This window comes from Phyllobates terribilis, unplaced genomic scaffold (assembly GCF_046119375.1).
Source record: "Phyllobates terribilis strain yellow unplaced genomic scaffold, ASM4611937v1 Scaffold_4__5_contigs__length_816908805, whole genome shotgun sequence".
Classification (NCBI taxonomy): Eukaryota; Metazoa; Chordata; class Amphibia; order Anura; family Dendrobatidae; genus Phyllobates; species Phyllobates terribilis.
Genome location: NW_027362764.1, coordinates 812318907 through 812340842, shown reverse-complemented (window position 1 = coordinate 812340842; position 21936 = coordinate 812318907). Strand labels below are relative to the sequence as shown.

The window sequence follows — 21936 nt, the reverse complement described above, 5'->3', positions numbered from 1 at the left end:
TGCTGGAGATTTGTAAAGCTCGTCGTCACTGGACTATGGAGGAGCTGTACTAATATCAGCATACACAATGTCAGGCGTCTGCTGGAGAGGTGTAAAGCTCGTCATCACTGGACTATGGGGGAGCTGTACTAATAATATCAGCATGCACAATGCCAGGCGTCTGCTGGAGAGGTGTAAAGCTCGTCATCACTGGACTATGAGGGAGCTCTACTAATAATATCAGCATGCACAATGCCAGGCGTCTGCTGGAGAGGTGTAAAGCTTATCATCACTGGACTATGGGGGAGCTGTACTAATAACAGAATGCACAATGCCAGACGTCTGCTGGAGAGGTGTAAAGCTCGTCATCACTGGACTATGGGGGAGCTGTACTAATAATATCAGCATGCACAATGCCAGATGTCTGCTGGAGAGGTGTAAAGCTCGTCATCACTGGACTATGGGGTAGCTGTACTAATAACCTCAGCATGCACAATGCCAGACGTCTGCTGGAGAGATGTAAAGCTCGTCATCACTGGACTATGGAGGAGCTGTACTAATAATATCAGCATGCACAATGCCAGGTGTCTGCTGGAGAGGTATAAAGCTCGTCATCACTGGACTATGGGGGAGCTGTACTAATAATATCAGCATGCACAATGCCAGACGTCTGCTGGAGAGGTGTAAAGCTCGTCATCACTGGACTATGGGGGAGCTCTACTAATAATATCAGCATACACAATGCCAGACGTCTGCGGGAGAGGTGTAAAGCTCGTCATCACTGGACTATGGGGGAGCTGTACTAATAATATCAGCATGCACAATGCCAGGCTTCTGCTGGAGAGGTGTAAAGCTCGTCATCACTGGATTATGGGGGAGCTGTACTAATAACATCAGCATGCACAATGCCAGGCGTCTGCTGGAGAGGTGTAAAGCTCGTCATCACTGGACTATGGGGGAGCTGTACTAATAATATCAGCATGCACAATGCAAGGCTTCTGCTGGAGAGGTGTAAAGCTCGTCATCACTGGATTATGGGGGAGCTGTACTAATAATATCAGCATGCACAATGCCAGGCGTCTGCTGGAGAGGTGTAAAGCTCGTCATCACTGGACTATGGGGGAGCTGTACTAATAATATCAGCATGCACAATGCCAGGCGTCTGCTGGAGAGGTGTAAAGCTCGTCATCACTGGACTATGGGGGAGCTGTACTAATAATATCAGCATGCACAATACCAGACTTCTGCTGGAGAGGTGTAAAGCTAGTCATCACTGGACTATGGGGGAGCTGTACTAATAATATCAGCATGCACAATGCCAGACGTCTGCTGGAGAGGTGTAAAGCTCGTCATCACTGGACTATGGGGGAGCTGTACTAATAATATCAGCATGCACAATGCCAGACGTCTGCTGGAGAGGTGTAAAGCTCGTCATCACTGGACTATGGGGGAGCTGTACTAATAATATCAGCATGCACAATGCCTTACGTCTGCTGGAGAGGTGTAAAGCTCGTCGTCACTGGACTATGGAGGAGCTGTACTAATATCAGCATACACAATGTCAGGCGTCTGCTGGAGAGGTGTAAAGCTCGTCATCACTGGACTATGGGGGAGCTGTACTAATAATATCAGCATGCACAATGCCAGGCGTCTGCTGGAGAGGTGTAAAGCTCGTCATCACTGGACTATGAGGGAGCTCTACTAATAATATCAGCATGCACAATGCCAGGCGTCTGCTGGAGAGGTGTAAAGCTCGTCATCACTGGACTATGGGGGAGCTGTACTAATAACAGAATGCACAATGCCAGACGTCTGCTGGAGAGGTGTAAAGCTCATCATCACTGGACTATGGGGGAGCTGTACTAATAATATCAGCATGCACAATGCCAGGCGTCTGCTGGAGAGGTGTAAAGCTCGTCATCACTGGACTATGGGGGAGCTGTACTAATAATATCAGCATGCACAATGCCAGGCGTCTGCTGGAGAGGTGTAAAGCTCGTCATCACTGGACTATGGGGGAGCTGTACTAATAATATCAGCATGCACAATACCAGACTTCTGCTGGAGAGGTGTAAAGCTAGTCATCACTGGACTATGGGGGAGCTGTACTAATAATATCAGCATGCACAATGCCAGACGTCTGCTGGAGAGGTGTAAAGCTCGTCATCACTGGACTATGGGGGAGCTGTACTAATAATATCAGCATGCACAATGCCTTACGTCTGCTGGAGAGGTGTAAAGCTCGTCGTCACTGGACTATGGAGGAGCTGTACTAATATCAGCATACACAATGTCAGGCGTCTGCTGGAGAGGTGTAAAGCTCGTCATCACTGGACTATGGGGGAGCTGTACTAATAATATCAGCATGCACAATGCCAGGCGTCTGCTGGAGAGGTGTAAAGCTCGTCATCACTGGACTATGAGGGAGCTCTACTAATAATATCAGCATGCACAATGCCAGGCGTCTGCTGGAGAGGTGTAAAGCTTATCATCACTGGACTATGGGGGAGCTGTACTAATAACAGAATGCACAATGCCAGACGTCTGCTGGAGAGGTGTAAAGCTCATCATCACTGGACTATGGGGGAGCTGTACTAATAATATCAGCATGCACAATGCCAGGCGTCTGCTGGAGAGGTGTAAAGCTCGTCATCACTGGACTATGAGGGAGCTCTACTAATAATATCAGCATGCACAATGCCAGGCTTCTGCTGGAGAGGTGTAAAGCTTATCATCACTGGACTATGGGGGAGCTGTACTAATAACAGAATGCACAATGCCAGACGTCTGCTGGAGAGGTGTAAAGCTCGTCATCACTGGACTATGGAGGAGCTGTACTAATAATATCAGCATGCACAATGCCAGGCGTCTGCTGGAGAGGTGTAAAGCTCGTCATCACTGGACTATGGGGGAGGTGTACTAATAATATCAGCATGCACAATGCCAGGTGTCTGCTGGAGAGGTATAAAGCTCGTCATCACTGGACTATGGGGGAGCTGTACTAATAATATCAGCATGCACAATGCCAGACGTCTGCTGGAGAGGTATAAAGCTCGTCATCACTGGACTATGGGGGAGCTCTACTAATAATATCAGCATACACAATGCCAGGCGTCTGCGGGAGAGGTGTAAAGCTCGTCATCACTGGACTATGGGGGAGCTGTACTAATAATATCAGCATGCACAATGCCAGGCGTCTGCTGGAGAGGTGTAAAGCTCGTCATCACTGGACTATGGGGGAGCTGTACTAATAATATCAGCATGCACAATACCAGACTTCTGCTGGAGAGGTGTAAAGCTAGTCATCACTGGACTATGGGGGAGCTGTACTAATAATATCAGCATGCACAATGCCAGACGTCTGCTGGAGAGGTGTAAAGCTCGTCATCACTGGACTATGGGGGAGCTGTACTAATAATATCAGCATGCACAATGCCTTACGTCTGCTGGAGAGGTGTAAAGCTCGTCGTCACTGGACTATGGAGGAGCTGTACTAATATCAGCATACACAATGTCAGGCGTCTGCTGGAGAGGTGTAAAGCTCGTCATCGCTGGACTATGGGGGAGCTGTACTAATAATATCAGCATGCACAATGCCAGGCGTCTGCTGGAGAGGTGTAAAGCTCGTCATCACTGGACTATGAGGGAGCTCTACTAATAATATCAGCATGCACAATGCCAGGCGTCTGCTGGAGAGGTGTAAAGCTTATCATCACTGGACTATGGGGGAGCTGTACTAATAACAGAATGCACAATGCCAGACGTCTGCTGGAGAGGTGTAAAGCTCATCATCACTGGACTATGGGGGAGCTGTACTAATAATATCAGCATGCACAATGCCAGGCGTCTGCTGGAGAGGTGTAAAGCTCGTCATCACTGGACTATGAGGGAGCTCTACTAATAATATCAGCATGCACAATGCCAGGCTTCTGCTGGAGAGGTGTAAAGCTTATCATCACTGGACTATGGGGGAGCTGTACTAATAACAGAATGCACAATGCCAGACGTCTGCTGGAGAGGTGTAAAGCTCGTCATCACTGGACTATGGAGGAGCTGTACTAATAATATCAGCATGCACAATGCCAGGCGTCTGCTGGAGAGGTGTAAAGCTCGTCATCACTGGACTATGGGGGAGGTGTACTAATAATATCAGCATGCACAATGCCAGGTGTCTGCTGGAGAGGTATAAAGCTCGTCATCACTGGACTATGGGGGAGCTGTACTAATAATATCAGCATGCACAATGCCAGACGTCTGCTGGAGAGGTATAAAGCTCGTCATCACTGGACTATGGGGGAGCTCTACTAATAATATCAGCATACACAATGCCAGGCGTCTGCGGGAGAGGTGTAAAGCTCGTCATCACTGGACTATGGGGGAGCTGTACTAATAATATCAGCATGCACAATGCCAGGCGTCTGCTGGAGAGGTGTAAAGCTCGTCATCACTGGACTATGGGGGAGCTGTACTAATAATATCAGCATGCACAATGCCAGGCGTCTGCTGGAGAGGTGTAAAGCACGTCATCACTGGACTATGGGGGAGCTGTACTAATAATATCAGCATACACAATGCCAGGTGTCTGCTGGAGAGGTGTAAAGCTCATCATCACTGGACTATGGGGGAGCTGTACTAATAACATTAGAATGCACAATGCCAGACGTCTGCTGGAGAGGTGTAAAGCTCGTCATCACTGGACTATGGGGGAGCTGTACTAATATCAGCATGCACAATGCCAGGTGTCTGCTGGAGAGGTGTAAAGCTCATCATCACTGGACTATGGGGGAGCTGTACTAATATCAGCATGCACAATGCCAGGCGTCTGCTGGAGAGGTGTAAAGCTCGTCATCACTGGACTATGAGGGAGCTCTACTAATAATATCAGCATGCACAATGCCAGGTGTCTGCTGGAGAGGTGTAAAGCTCGTCATCACTGGACTATGGGGGAGCTGTACTAATAATATCAGCATGCACAATGCCAGGCTTCTGCTGGAGAGGTGTAAAGCTCGTCATCACTGGACTATGGGGGATCTGTACTAATAATATCAGCATGCACAATGCCAGGCGTCTGCTGGAGAGGTGTAAAGCACGTCATCACTGGACTATGGGGGAGCTCTACTAATAATATCAGCATGCACAATGCCAGGCTTCTGCTGGAGAGGTGTAAAGCTCGTCATCACTGGACTATGGGGGAGCTGTACTAATAATATCAGCACAATGCCAGGCGTCTGCTGGAGAGGTGTAAAGCTCGTCATCACTGGACTATGGGGGAGCTGTACTAATAATATCAGCATGCACAATGCCAGACGTCTGCTGGAGAGGTGTAAAGCTCATCATCACTGAACTATGGGGGAGCTCTACTAATAATATCAGCATGCACAATGCCAGACGTCTGCTGGAGAGATGTAAAGCTCGTCATCACTGGACTATGGGGGAGCTGTACTAATAATATCAGCATGCACAATGCCAGGCTTCTGCTGGAGAGGTGTAAAGCTCGTCATCACTGGACTATGGGGGAGCTGTACTAATAATATCAGCATGCACAATGCCAGGCGTCTGCTGGAGAGGTGTAAAGCTCGTCATCACTGAACTATGGGGGAGCTGTACTAATAATATCAGCATGCACAATGCCAGGCGTCTGCTGGAGAGGTGTAAAGCTCATCATCACTGGACTATGGGGGAGCTGTACTAATAATATCAGCATGCACAATGCCAGGCGTCTGCTGGAGAGGTGTAAAGCTCATCATCACTGGACTATGGGGGAGCTGTACTAATAATATCAGCATGCACAAAGCCAGACGTCTGCTGGAGAGGTGTAAAGCTCGTGATCACTGGACTATGGAGGAGCTGTACTAATAATATCAGCACAATGCCAGGCGTCTGCTGGAGAGGTGTAAAGCTCATCATCACTGGACTATGGGGGAGCTGTACTAATAATATCAGCATCCTCAATGCCAGGCGTCTGCTGGAGAGGTGTAAAGCTCATCATCACTGGACGATGGGGTTGCTGTACTAATAATATCAGCATGCACAATGCCAGGCGTCTGCTGGAGAGGTGTAAAACTCGTCATCACTGGACTATGTGGGAGCTGTACTAATAATATCAGCATGCACAATGCCAGGCGTCTGCTGGAGAGGTGTAAAGCTCATCATCACTGGACTATGGGGGAGCTGTACTAATAATATCAGCATGCACAATGCCAGGTGTCTGATGGATTGGTGTAAAGCTCGTCATCACTGGACTATGGGGGAGCTGTACTAATAATATCAGCATGCTCAATGCCAGACGTCTGCTGGAGAGGTGTAAAGCTCGTCATCACTGGACTATGGGGGAGCTGTACTAATAATATCAGCACAATGCCAGGTGTCTGCTGGATTGGTGTAAAGCTCGTCATCACTGGACTATGGGGGAGCTGTACTAATAATATCAGCATGCACAATGCCAGGCGTCTGCTGGAGAGGTGTAAAGCTCGTCATCACTGGACTATGGGGTGAGCTGTTCTAATAATATCAGCATGCACAATGCCAGGCGTCTGCTGGAGAGGTGTAAAGCTCGTCATCACTGGACTATGGGGGAGCTGTACTAATAATATCAGCATGCACAATGCCCGGCGTCTGCTGGAGGGGTGTAAAGCACATCATCACTGGACTATGGGGGAGCTGTACTAATAATATCAGCATGCACAATGCCAGACGTCTGCTGGAGAGGTGTAAAGCTCGTCATCACTGGACTATGGGGGAGCTGTACTAATAATATCAGCATGCACAATGCCAGACATCTGCTGGAGAGGTGTAAAGCTCGTCATCACTGGACTATGGGGGAGCTGTACTAATAACATTAGAATGCACAATGCCAGACGTCTGCTGGAGAGGTGTAAAGCTCGTCATCACTGGACTATGGGGGAGCTGTACTAAAAATATCAGCACAATGCCAGGCGTCTGCTGGAGAGGTGTAAAGCTCGTCATCACTGGACTATGGGGGAGCTGTACTAATAATATCAGCATGCACAATGCCAGGCGTCTGCTGGAGAGGTGTAAAGCTCGTCATCACTGGACTATGGGGGAGCTGTACTAATAATATCAGCATGCACAATGCCAGACGTCTGCTGGAGAGGTGTAAAGCTCGTCATCACTGGACTATGGGGGAGCTGTACTAATAATATCAGCATGCACAATGCCAGGCATCTGCTGGAGAGGTGTAAAGCTCGTCATCACTGGACTATGGGGGAGCTGTACTAATATCAGCATGCACAATGCCAGGTGTCTGCTGGAGAGGTGTAAAGCTCATCATCACTGGATTATGGGGGAGCTGTACTAATATCAGCATGCACAATGCCAGGCGTCTGCTGGAGAGGTGTAAAGCTCGTCATCACTGGACTATGAGGGAGCTCTACTAATAATATCAGCATGCACAATGCCAGGTGTCTGCTGGAGAGGTGTAAAGCTCGTCATCACTGGACTATGGGGGAGCTGTACTAATAATATCAGCATGCACAATGCCAGGCTTCTGCTGGAGAGGTGTAAAGCTCGTCATCACTGGACTATGGGGGATCTGTACTAATAATATCAGCATGCACAATGCCAGGCGTCTGCTGGAGAGGTGTAAAGCACGTCATCACTGGACTATGGGGGAGCTCTACTAATAATATCAGCATGCACAATGCCAGGCGTCTGCTGGAGAGGTGTAAAGCTCGTCATCACTGGACTATGGGGGAGCTGTACTAATAATATCAGCATGCACAATGCCAGACGTCTGCTGGAGAGGTGTAAAGCTCATCATCACTGAACTATGGGGGAGCTCTACTAATAATATCAGCATGCACAATGCCAGACGTCTGCTGGAGAGATGTAAAGCTCATCATCACTGAACTATGGGGGAGCTGTACTAATAATATCAGCATGCACAATGCCAGGCTTCTGCTGGAGAGGTGTAAAGCTCGTCATCACTGGACTATGGGGGAGCTCTACTAATAATATCAGCATGCACAATGCCAGGCGTCTGCTGGAGAGGTGTAAAGCTCGTCATCACTGGACTATGGGGGAGCTGTACTAATAATATCAGCATGCACAATGCCAGGCGTCTGCTGGAGAGGTGTAAAGCTCGTCATCACTGAACTATGGGGGAGCTGTACTAATAATATCAGCATGCACAATGCCAGGCGTCTGCTGGAGAGGTGTAAAGCTCATCATCACTGGACTATGGGGGAGCTGTACTAATAATATCAGCATGCACAATGCCAGGCGTCTGCTGGAGAGGTGTAAAGCTCATCATCACTGGACTATGGGGGAGCTGTACTAATAATATCAGCATGCACAATGCCAGACGTCTGCTGGAGAGGTGTAAAGCTCGTGATCACTGGACTATGGAGGAGCTGTACTAATAATATCAGCACAATGCCAGGCGTCTGCTGGAGAGGTGTAAAGCTCATCATCACTGGACTATGGGGGAGCTGTACTAATAATATCAGCATGCTCAATGCCAGGCGTCTGCTGGAGAGGTGTAAAGCTCATCATCACTGGACGATGGGGTTGCTGTACTAATAATATCAGCATGCACAATGCCAGGCGTCTGCTGGAGAGGTGTAAAACTCGTCATCACTGGACTATGTGGGAGCTGTACTAATAATATCAGCACAATGCCAGGTGTCTGATGGATTGGTGTAAAGCTCGTCATCACTGGACTATGGGGGAGCTGTACTAATAATATCAGCATGCTCAATGCCAGACGTCTGCTGGAGAGGTGTAAAGCTCGTCATCACTGGACTATGGGGGAGCTGTACTAATAATATCAGCACAATGCCAGGTGTCTGCTGGACTGGTGTAAAGCTCGTCATCACTGGACTATGGGGGAGCTGTACTAATAATATCAGCATGCACAATGCCAGGCGTCTGCTGGAGAGGTGTAAAGCTCGTCATCACTGGACTATGGGGTGAGCTGTTCTAATAATATCAGCATGCACAATGCCAGGCGTCTGCTGGAGAGGTGTAAAGCTCGTCATCACTGGACTATGGGGGAGCTGTACTAATAATATCAGCATGCACAATGCCCGGCGTCTGCTGGAGGGGTGTAAAGCACATCATCACTGGACTATGGGGGAGCTGTACTAATAATATCAGCATGCACAATGCCAGACGTCTGCTGGAGAGGTGTAAAGCTCGTCATCACTGGACTATGGGGGAGCTGTACTAATAATATCAGCATGCACAATGCCAGACATCTGCTGGAGAGGTGTAAAGCTTGTCATCACTGGACTATGGGGAAGCTGTACTAATAATATCAGCATGCACAATGCCAGGCGTCTGCTGTAGAGGTGTAAAGCTCGTCATCACTGGACTATGGAGGAGCTGTACTAATAATATCAGCATGCACAATGCCAGGCGTCTGCTGGAGAGGTGTAAAGCTCGTCATCACTGGACTATGGGGGAGCTGTACTAATAATATCAGCATGCACAATGCCAGGAGTCTGCTGGAGAGGTGTAAAGCTCATCATCACTGAACTATGGGGGAGCTGTACTAATAATATCAGCATGCACAATGCCAGGCGTCTGCTGGAGAGGTGTAAAGCTTGTCATCACTGGACTATGGGGGAGCTGTACTAATAATATCAGCATGCACAATGCCAGACGTCTGCTGGAGAAGTGTAAAGCTCGTCATCACTGGACTATGGGGGAGCTGTACTAATAATATCAGCATGCACAATGCCAGACATCTGCTGGAGAGGTGTAAAGCTCGTCATCACTGGACTATGGGGAAGCTGTACTAATAATATCAGCATGCACAATGCCAGGCGTCTGCTGGAGAGGTGTAAAGCTCGTCATCACTGGACTATGGAGGAGCTGTACTAATAATATCAGCATGCACAATGCCAGGCGTCTGCTGGAGAGGTGTAAAGCTCGTCATCACTGGACTATGGGGTGAGCTGTACTAATAATATCGGCATACACAATGCCAGGCGTCTGCTGGAGAGGTGTAAAGCTCGTCATCACTGGACTATGGGGGAGCTGTACTAATAATATCAGCATGCACAATGCCAGGCGTCTGCTGGAGATGTGTAAAGCTCGTCATCACTGGACTATGGGGGAGCTGTACTAATAATATCATCATGCACAATGCCAGACGTCTGCTGGAGAGGTGTAAAGCTCGTCATCACTGGACTATGGGGGAGCTGTACTAATAATACCAGCATGCACAATGCCAGGCGTCTGCTGGAGAGGTGTAAAGCTCGTCATCACTGGACTATGGGGGAGCTGTACTAATAATATCAGCATGCACAATGCCAGGTGTCTGCTGGAGAGGTGTAAAGCTCGTCATCACTGGACTATGGGGGAGCTGTACTAATAATATCAGCATGCACAATGCCAGGCGTCTGCTGGAGAGGTGTAAAGCTCATCATCACTTGGCTATGGGGAAGCTGTACTAATAATATCAGCATGCACAATGCCAGACGTCTGCTGGAGTGGTGTAAAGCTCGTCATCACTGGACTATGGGGAAGCTGTACTAATAATATCAGCATGCACAATGCCAGACGTCTGCTGGAGTGGTGTAAAGCTCGTCATCACTGGACTATGGGGGAGCTGTACTAATAATATCAGCATGCACAATGCCAGGCTTCTGCTGGAGAGGTGTAAAGCTCGTCATCACTGGACTATGGGGGAGCTGTACTAATAATATCAGCATGCACAATGCCAGGCGTCTGCTGGAGAGGTGTAAAGCTCGTCATCACTGGACTATGGGGGAGCTGTACTAATAACAGAATGCACAATGCCAGGCGTCTGCTGGAGAGGTGTAAAGCTCGTCATCACTGGACTATGGGGGAGCTGTACTAATAATATCAGCATACACAATGCCAGGCGTCTGCTGGAGAGGTGTAAAGCTCGTCATCACTGGACTATGGGGTGAGCTGTACTAATAATATCAGAATACACAATGCCAGGTGTCTGCTGGAGAGGTGTAAAGCTCGTCATCACTGGACTATGGGGGAGCTGTACTAATAATATCAGCATGCACAATGCCAGGCGTCTGCTGGAGAGGTGTAAAGCACGTCATCACTGGACTATGGGGGAGCTGTACTAATAATATCAGCATGCACAATGCCAGGCGTCTGCTGGAGAGGTGTAAAGCTCATCATCACTGTACTATAGGGGAGCTCTACTAATAATATCAGCATGCACAATGCCAGACGTCTGCTGGAGAGGTGTAAAGCTCGTCATCACTGGACTATGGGGGAGCTGTACTAATAATATCAGCACAATGCCAGGCGTCTGCTGGAGAGGTGTAAAGCTCGTCATCACTGGACTATGGGGAAGCTGTACTAATAATATCAGCATGCACAATGCCAGGCGTCTGCTGGAGAGGTGTAAAGCACGTCATCACTGGACTATGGGGGAGCTGTACTAATAATATCAGCATGCACAATGCCAGACGTCTGCTGGAGAGGTGTAAAGCTCGTCATCACTGGTCTATGGGGGAGCTGTACTAATAATATCATCATGCACAATGCCAGGCTTCTGCTGGAGAGGTGTAAAGCTCGTCATCACTGGACTATGGGGAAGCTGTACTAATAATATCAGCATGCACAATGCCAGGCGTCTGCTGGAGAGGTGTAAAGCACGTCATCACTGGACTATGGGGGAGCTGTACTAATAATATCAGCATGTACAATGCCAAGCGTCTACTGGAGAGGTGTAAAGCTCATCATCACTGGACCATGGGGGAGCTGTACTAATAACAGTATGCACAATGCCAGACGTCTGCTGGATAGGTGTAAAGCACGTCATCACTGGACTATGGGGGAGCTGTACTAATAATATCAGCATACACAATGCCAGGCGTCTGCTGGAGAGGTGTAAAGCTCGTCATCACTGGACTATGGGGGAGCTGTACTAATAATATCAGCATGCTCAATGCCTGGTGTCTGCTGGAGAGGTGTAAAGCTCATCATCACTGGACTATGGGGGAGCTGTACTAATAACAGAATGCACAATGCCAGACTTCTGCTGGAGAGGTGTAAAGCTCGTCATCACTGGACTATGGGGAAGCTGTACTAATAATATCAGCATGCTCAATGCCAGGTGTCTGCTGGAGAGGTGTAAAGCTCGTCATCACTGGACTATGGGGGAGCTGTACTAATAATATCAGCATGCACAATGCCAGGCGTCTGCTGGAGAGGTGTAAAGCTCGTCATCACTGGACTATGGGGGAGCTCTACTAATAATATCAGCATACACAATGCCAGGCGTCTGCTGGAGAGGTGTAAAGCTCGTCATCACTGGACTATGGGGGAGCTGTACTAATAATATCAGCATGCACAATGCCAAACGTCTACTGGAGAGGTGTAAAGCTCGTCATCACTGGACTATGGGGGAGCTGTACTAATATCAGCATGCACAATACCAGGCGTCTGCTGGAGAGGTGTAAAGCACATCATCACTGGACTATGGAGGAGCTGTACTAATAATATCAGCATGCACAATGCCAGACGTCTGCTGGAGAGGTGTAAAGCATGTCATCACTGGACTATGGAGGAGCTGTACTAATAATATCAGCATGCACAATGCCAGTCTTCTGCTGGAGAGGTGTAAAGCTCGTCATCACTGGATTATGGGGGAGCTGTACTAATAACATCAGCATGCACAATGCCAGGCGTCTGCTGGAGAGGTGTAAAGCTCGTCATCACTGGACTATGGGGGAGCTGTACTAATAATATCAGCATGCACGATGCCAGGCTTCTGCTGGAGAGGTGTAAAGCTCGTCATCACTGGATTATGGGGGAGCTGTACTAATAACATCAGCATGCACAATGCCAGGCGTCTGCTGGAGAGGTGTAAAGCTCGTCATCACTGGACTATGGGGGAGCTGTACTAATAATATCAGCATGCACAATGCGAGGCTTCTGCTGGAGAGGTGTAAAGCTCGTCATCACTGGATTATGGGGGAGCTCTACTAATAATATCAGCATGCACAATGCCAGGCGTCTGCTGGAGAGGTGTAAAGCTCGTCATCACTGGACTATGGGGGAGCTGTACTAATAATATCAGCATGCACAATGCCAGGCGTCTGCTGGAGAGGTGTAAAGCTCGTCATCACTGGACTATGGGGGAGCTGTACTAATAATATCAGCATGCACAATGCCAGACGTCTGCTGGAGAGGTGTAAAGCTCGTCATCACTGGACTATGGGGGAGCTGTACTAATAATATCAGCATGCACAATGCCTTACGTCTGCTGGAGAGGTGTAAAGCTCGTCATCACTGGACTATGGGGGAGCTGTACTAATAATATGAGCATGCACAATGCCAGGCGTCTGCTGGAGAGGTGTAAAGCTCGTCATCACTGGACTATGGGGGAGCTGTACTAATAATATCAGCATGCACAATGCCAGGCGTCTGCTGGAGAGGTGTAAAGCTCATCATCACTGGACTATGGGGTGAGCTGTACTAATAATATCAGCATGCACAATACCAGACGTCTGCTGGAGAGGTGTAAAGCTAGTCATCACTGGACTATGGGGGAGCTGTACTAATAATATCAGCATGCACAATGCCAGACGTCTGCTGGAGAGGTGTAAAGCTCGTCATCACTGGACTATGGGGGAGCTGTACTAATAATATGAGCATGCACAATGCCAGGCGTCTGCTGGAGAGGTGTAAAGCTCGTCGTCACTGGACTATGGGGGAGCTGTACTAATAATATCAGCATGCTCAATGCCAGGCGTCTGCTGGAGAGGTGTAAAGCTAGTCATCACTGAACTATGGGGGAGCTGTACTAATAATATCAGCATGCACAATACCAGACGTCTGCTGGAGAGGTGTAAAGCTAGTCATCACTGGACTATGGGGGAGCTGTACTAATAATATCAGCATACACAATGCCAGGCGTCTGCTGGAGAGGTGTAAAGCTCGTCATCACTGGACTATGGGGGAACTGTACTAATAATATCAGCATGCACAATGCGAGGCTTCTGCTGGAGAGGTGTAAAGCTCGTCATCACTGGATTATGGGGGAGCTGTACTAATAATATCAGCATGCACAATACCAGACGTCTGCTGGAGAGGTGTAAAGCTAGTCATCACTGGACTATGGGGGAGCTGTACTAATAATATCAGCATGCACAATGCCAGACGTCTGCTGGAGAGGTGTAAAGCTCGTCATCACTGGACTATGGGGGAGCTGTACTAATAATATCAGCATGCACAATGCCAGGCGTCTGCTGGAGAGGTGTAAAGCTAGTCATCACTGGACTATGGGGGAGCTGTACTAATAATATCAGCATGCACAATACCAGACGTCTGCTGGAGAGGTGTAAAGCTAGTCATCACTGGACTATGGGGGAGCTGTACTAATAATATCAGCATACACAATGCCAGGCGTCTGCTGGAGAGGTGTAAAGCTCGTCATCACTGGACTATGGGGGAACTGTACTAATAATATCAGCATGCACAATGCGAGGCTTCTGCTGGAGAGGTGTAAAGCTCGTCATCACTGGATTATGGGGGAGCTGTACTAATAATATCAGCATGCACAATGCCAGGCGTCTGCTGGAGAGGTGTAAAGCTCGTCATCACTGGACTATGGGGGAGCTGTGCTAATAATATCAGCATGCACAATGCCAGGCGTCTGCTGGAGAGGTGTAAAGCTCGTCATCACTGGACTATGGGGTGAGCTGTACTAATAATATCAGCATGCACAATACCAGACGTCTGCTGGAGAGGTGTAAAGCTAGTCATCACTGGACTATGGGGGAGCTGTACTAATAATATCAGCATGCACAATGCCAGACGTCTGCTGGAGAGGTGTAAAGCTCGTCATCACTGGACTATGGGGGAGCTGTACTAATAATATCAGCATACACAATGCCAGGCGTCTGCTGGAGAGGTGTAAAGCTCGTCGTCACTGGACTATGGGGGAGCTGTACTAATAATATCAGCATGCACAATGCCAGGCGTCTGCTGGAGAGGTGTAAAGCTCGTCGTCACTGGACTATGGGGGAGCTGTACTAATAATATCAGCATGCACAATGCCAGACGTCTGCTGGAGAGGTGTAAAGCTCGTCATCACTGGACTATGGGGGAGCTGTACTAATAATATCAGCATGCACAATGCCAGGCGTCTGCTGGAGAGGTGTAAAGCTCGTCGTCACTGGACTATGGGGGAGCTGTACTAATAATATCAGCATGCACAATGCCAGGCGTCTGCTGGAGAGGTGTAAAGCTCGTCGTCACTGGACTATGGGGGAGCTGTACTAATAATATCAGCATGCACAATGCCAGGCGTCTGCTGGAGAGGTGTAAAGCTCGTCATCACTGGACTATGGGGGAGCTGTACTAATAATATCAGCATGCACAATGCCAGGCGTCTGCTGGAGAGGTGTAAAGCTCATCATCACTGGACTATGGGGGAGCTGTACTAATAATATCAGCATGCACAATGTCAGGTGTCTGCTGGAGAGGTGTAAAGCTCGTCATCACTGGACTATGGGGGAGCTGTACTAATAATATCAGCATGCACAATGCCAGGTGTCTGCTGGAGAGGTGTAAAGCTCGTCATCACTGGACTATGGGGGAGCTGTACTAATAATATCAGCATGCACAATGCCAGGCGTCTGCTGGAGAGGTGTAAAGCTCATCATCACTGGACTATGGGGGAGCTGTACTCGAATGCCTGTGATCATCAGGAGTGAAGATATCGTTAATGTTGGGAATCTTGTAATTTTCTGAAGCTGACGCCACATCCCATGACCAGCTCCTCCAGGCTCCTTGTGTCCTGAAGCTCGGAACTCAAGGGACCACTTTCAAAACCTGCAAAGGAAGAAAGAGTTCCAGATTCAATGATTGCAAAATTTATTGGATTAAAAGAATTTTATCATGAGGATAGACACAGCAACGCATCATGGCTCCCATCCTATGACCAGCCCTGCTATGAGTAATCACTGGGAAGAGGGGGTGATGGTGTAACTGAGGTGCTGCTAAAAAGACAAGGCACATTCTGATCTACGTTCAATGCTTAGGAATTGGATACATGTTCGTGTCGGCTCGATCCACGTTATCCAGACATTTTTCCATCGGATTCTTCCATCCGTTCACGGAGCCATCTCTGTGACCAGCGTTTAGGAAGTCTGTTGTTAATCCGGTTTTATTTTATGTAATTGTATATTCTGTATTGTTTTGTCCCCTTCATAAAATCTTTTTGTTTATTTTTTATAAAACTTCATATCGTTCTGGATTAAATATGTATAAAATGTAATAGTTCTGTTCCTTTTGTTCTGATAACTACACTCTGAAGTCATACGATACTTGACACCAGGCGTCCAATCGGCCTATATGTGTTTGGTGGTGGCAGTGAGTAGTTACTTTTTGTTATTGCAGAACTGGCAGTGACCGTTCCGGGGGGTATATATATATATTCCATGCACTGGAATCTGAGGTGTATATACCATACGCTCACTGTTTATTTCCCAATAACCGGCCTAGTAGTGGTGACAGCCTGCGGCCTCCTCCGTTAATTGACGGTCAATCGTGTAATTGTCCTGACGATAGGGGGCAGCAGAGGGCTGTTTGTGACAAAAAAGTAACAGCATGGTGGTTCAGTGTGGCCCCTCGGATGTGATCATTGACAGTGGAACTAGAAAATTAATTTGGAAAACGCTTGGGTCAACTGTGGAGCGGATGGAAGTTTTGAGAGGGAACAAAATGAGGCTGCAGAATAGAGACAAAGTCCTTCAAGGAGATTAGATCTTTTACTGACAACAATTTCTTCTGGCCAATGTGCATGGGTTCTTGTTCGGCCTCTCTGAGTGGAGATTCTGAAGACCCTCTGGATTGGGGGACACAGGAGTCTTGAGTTTTTTCCATTGACTGCTCTTGAAAACTTATAGGGGTTTTCCCACGAACTACACCGGATGAAGGGTTTTTTAGGTAGAAAATCCAAAGTTTTTTAATTGAAATCCGAGTCCAAACTCCGCGCTTTTCCAATGTGTTTTTCAGTTCTGCTGCAATCTGTGAAAGGTTTTTCCCTACATCATTTACACAGATTTCTTACTTTACATTTCCTGTGGATTGTAATGTTTGCCGATTCCCTGTCCGGGTCGTCTTTGTACACTCTTGTGGGTTTCCTCCCCACCACAAACTCCTTGGTGAGATTTGAACCCAGAACTCCATCATGCTGCCCACAAGGACACGTCATTTCTTTTTTTTCTGTGGCATGGTGCCACCGTGTAAACACTCAGGGTATGAACATCCATGGAATTTTCCCATGTAAACCCCCAGGAGACACATTTTCAATGCTTGAAGTGGATTTTGGTTCCGATTGCGTTCCAAAATCCATGTATAAAAAAACTCCACATAACTATAATCTGATAAGTGATTCTTGGGGATGTTTCATAGCTGAGATTGCCCTTCCCACACACGACATAGTGACAGCCATGATCCCGTCTGGTCCTGTGACATCTCCATTAGCCCCCGGGTCTCGTCAGCTCTGTGGTCCTTATATTGAGCTGCGGGATACTGGAATTTGTGTTTCATGATCATCATATTTTATCTTCCAGGTGGAAACTTTTATGCAGTTCGCCCATTTCTACGTTCTGACATCATCCCATTTATTAATCTACCAGTGAAGAAGGTGACCCTTAGCCCGTTCATCAGCGCCACAGACTCCTACACGAGGGAAAACTTCACCGGCTCCCTCACTCAAGATATTCAAAGATATTTCATTGTGAAGCAGTCACACGTAGAGAGATATGAGTGGATGTGAAGCCACGTCACCCGGCAGAGGGCCCGAGAACAAGTCACTAAATCACAGAACACAGGATACAACTTATACCTATCGGTAACAGCAGTGCCCCCCTGAAGCCACAGTAACACCTTTATTACATGCCCATATTTCACCGTCCATATACAAACCAAAAAATGCCCAGACGGCCTGCCGCAGGTCTTCTGTCACAAATTTACAGATATACATGATGCGACAAGTGCTGAAAGATTGACCACGAGTCTCCTGACCCAATGGAGTCCATATATGCACCTTGAATTACTCTAGCCCGAACCCGGTCTAAGCCTTCTTTCACTATCACCACCAATAGTCTACTGTTTTATGTACACAGCTCCTGTGCAGTCCTATGTGTCTTCATGACAAAAGACTAGAAACAAACCCTGTGTAGTCTGATACTGGAGTCTTTCTACGCCTCTGCTTCCTATATAACCAGATGGATTCAATGAAATATTAGCTTCGTCCCATTCCTGTAGTTCCCGCCTGATACAGCTCCTGTGTTATATCTTGTTATATGTTTTAATATGGTTTTTAGTATCTACTTTTATTATGTCTCATTTATATGAGGTGATATAGATCTTCTTGTAGCCCTTTGTTTCTGCTGCATTCTATATTACTATCCATGATATCTAAGGGCATAAAAAAAGAATGAACGGAATAATAAAAAACGGACGTAGGAACAAAAACGTGATGAGATCAATGAGCTGAAAGCCTGAATAAGAACGATGAGAAGCAAGTAACAGAGTTATCCTGCGTTGTTTCATCCATTGTTGTGACATGGAATCTCATGATTTGTCAGTTGTTTCATCTAGGTCTTGATATAATGTTTGTAATTCTGGATACGTTATAACCCGATATCTGTATTCATTGATGCTAGGCAGATATATAGATATATATATATGTATAGGGCACATGTACTGAATATAATAGTATGATATTGATTCGGCATTCCCTTGTGTGGTGCTGCACATGTAATTATAATATGATGAATAGATAGGTACAATTGGCATTTTGCAGGATTTTGATATGCGGCACACACAGAGATATCAATTGATATTAAATATGCAGATGAATTTTATATGTGCAATGAAATTTATGGCTATCTGTCATGCATTGAATCTATAATGTACTATTTCTGCTGACCCATTAACTAACCCTCCCACGGATCATTATTATGTGTTTCTATCTATGTTCCATGTCCTTCATCTGTAGTTTTTACCGCTTCTATCATATTATGGCGCCTTTATGAATATTGACCTGCATATACCGCGATGTCCAAACGCTGTGGTGTCACGGTCCTTCTGCACCCGTGGGCTTTCGGCATCTTAATTGATGCAGACACCCCCTGGATGCCTTGGTAACGGTGATGCTGCTGTGTCACACATGGACATGCACGGTGCCAGTTTCGTGGCCTATGACACGTACCACGTCAGCTCCGGTGACGCCATTTGCGTCATCGGAGACATACGCAATGCACATCAAGCCGCGCACTTCCGGGTGCGCGAGCAGCACCGACATGAACATGTGCAGAGTTGGAGTTTGGGTGGGTACGCCCCGCATGGCGCTTCTGCACCTGTGGTGCCTTGTTGGGGGTGTGCCCGCCTTGGCACATGTGCAACAATTTCTTCGGGCCCTATTTATAGCAGGCTGCCATCATGGATATACACCCCTTGAGAAAGGCTTATGCCGAAACGCGCGTTGGGGGAGGTGCATCGTGTGGCGAGTCTGGACCCTGTGATATTAAGGTAATATAATGCAATGGTTATACTGCCATGGTTATGTGGGATAATATAATTTATGTAAATCAATGACATACAGCCATATGACCTATAAATAGCATGTGACTTCTCACGTTTTGTACTTTATATTAAGTATACCCATTGCATGTCCTTATATTCAATAACCCAAATACATTAATCCAGTACCCACCACCATAAGCACTTTAGTTGTTATTTTTATGGGGGAGGCGCTCTGTGGTTGGTTTAACCTTCAAGTTATTGAGATAATATGTTATGTGGATGGTACAATATATGCAAATTAAGCAACACAGCCTATAGATAGTACACAATATAATAAATCACGTGCTATGTAATGTAATGATGGCCACTCGTTTTTCTTTACTTAGCTGCTTTTTTCTTGCCATAATACAAATTCTAACAGTCTATTCAGTAGGACTATCAGCTGTGTATCCACCTGACTTCTGCACAACACAACTGATGGTCCCAACCCCATTTATAAGGCAAGAAATCCCACTTATTAAACCTGACAGGGCACACCTGTGAAGTGAAAACCATTTCCGGTGACTACCTCTTGAAGCTCATCAAGACAATGCCAAGAGTGCAAAGCAGTCATCAAAGCTAAAGGAGGCTACTTTGAAGAACCTAGAATATAAGACATATTTTCAGTTGTTTCACACTTTTTTGTTAAGTATATAATTCCACATGTGTTAATTCATAGTTTTGATGCCTTCAGTGTGAATGTACAATTTTCATAGTCATGAAAATACAGAAAAATCTTTAAATGAGAAGGTGTGTCCAAACTTTTGGTCTGTACTGTACACAACACGTGTGAGCCGGTGAAATACACGACCTGTGCGAGCCGGTGAAATACATAACCCGTGTGAGCCGGTGATATACACAACACGTGTGAGCTGGTGAAATACATGACCTGTGCGAGCTGGTGAAATACACGACCCGTGCGAGCCGGTGAAATACATGACCCGTGCGAGCCGGTGATATGCACAACACGTGTGAGCTGGTGAAATACACGACCCGTGCGAGCTGGTGAAATACACGACCCGTGTGAGCTGGTGAAATACACGACCCGTGCGAGCCGGTGAAATACATGACCCGTGTGAGCCGGTGAAATACACAACCCGTGTGAGCCGGTGAAATACACGACCCGTGTGAGCCGGTGAAATACACGACCCGTGTGAGCCGGTGAAATACACGACCCGTGTGAGCCGGTGAAATACACGACCCATGCCAGCCGGTGAAATACACAACACGTGCGAGCCGGTGAAATACACAACCCGTCTGAGCCAGTAAAATACACAGCCTACGTGAGTTACTAAAATTCATGACCTGTCTAACCTAGTGAAAGACACAACCCACCTAAGCTGGTGAAATACAAATATCAAAGACTGACTGTCACTTCCAAACAGAAAACTAGTGTGTACAGGTGCGTACCAAGAGTAGCCATCTCCATATATAACTAATAAAGTTGCACTATGTAACACTATAGCAGGCAAACATGAAATGTATAAAATTGGAATAGCATTACTGCTCTATAAAATAGGAAAAAACTAAGATACTTAGCTCATAAATTGGCCAATTTATGTATACCCAGCAGCCGTGGTAAGGCGATCTTCATTGCTGGGACCTAATCTAATGTGACTCCTCTCATGGGCTGATTGCCTACATTATATGGGTTGATCGAATCCTGCTGTGATTAACACCGCCACAGCTGGTGAAATACATGATCCTCCTGAGCTACTGAAATACGTCACCTTGGCGTGGTGGGACTACCTTTACGTTTTTTTTTTATCAAAATTATGTTCACTAAGTCCCCTATGTTATTTTCATGCACTATCGCTATTTATCTACTGCAGGGTATTTGCTTATTTTGTTTTTATCTTAGGTTTTGTCTGTTTAGTGGCCAGTGTGAACATGCTGTACAAAAGCTGAGGTGCGCTAAGAAGAGGGTGAGACAATTATTCAAAATAATCTAGTTCCAAAAGACGATTAAAATAAAGATACAAGATGGACACAATAGCTGATGGACTCTGCTCTCTTCATTGCGGTGTGTGATGATTTCACTTCAATGCCGATATTGCCGTTTGTATGAATACACAGGTCTATGGGATTCTGTGATGTCAAATGATCCCGTGTCTTGGATTTCCACTGCTAAGTTGCTCTGACTGAGAGCGCAGAGATGCAGAAACTCCTTTTGTTACACTGTGTTAGTGAAGGATCCTGTTGGAAATACTTAGTGCCTCATTACACTTAGTGTCTGTGTCCAGAGTCAATGCACTTAGAAGGAAAGGTCAGATACATGCACTTTGTATGCGGAGAAAATCTGTTATCGTTAAATATTAATTACGGATATTCATTTTATTCTGAATTCTGTACCATACATTGCATAAAATTGCATCAGCCATCGTGCTAGGGTTTCTAGATGACATGCGCAATTTG

General features: G+C 46.8%; 1 protein-coding gene across 3 annotated transcripts in view; it reads left to right on the top strand.

Annotated features, from left to right (window-relative positions):
• WDR97 (WD repeat domain 97) overlaps positions 1–20053 on the top strand; it is a 578372-nt gene extending 558319 nt beyond the window's left edge. Inside the window, exon 24 of one of the 3 annotated variants that reach the window (XM_073680111.1) lies at positions 17523–20053. In XM_073680111.1, the coding sequence (XP_073536212.1) occupies positions 17523–17728 (206 nt within the window). In that variant the 3' untranslated portion in view covers positions 17729–20053. The remainder of the gene's footprint in view (positions 1–17522) is intronic. The other 2 variants (XM_073680113.1, XM_073680112.1) reach the window with 2 other exon arrangements.
• Positions 20054–21936: the final 1883 nt, after the last annotated feature.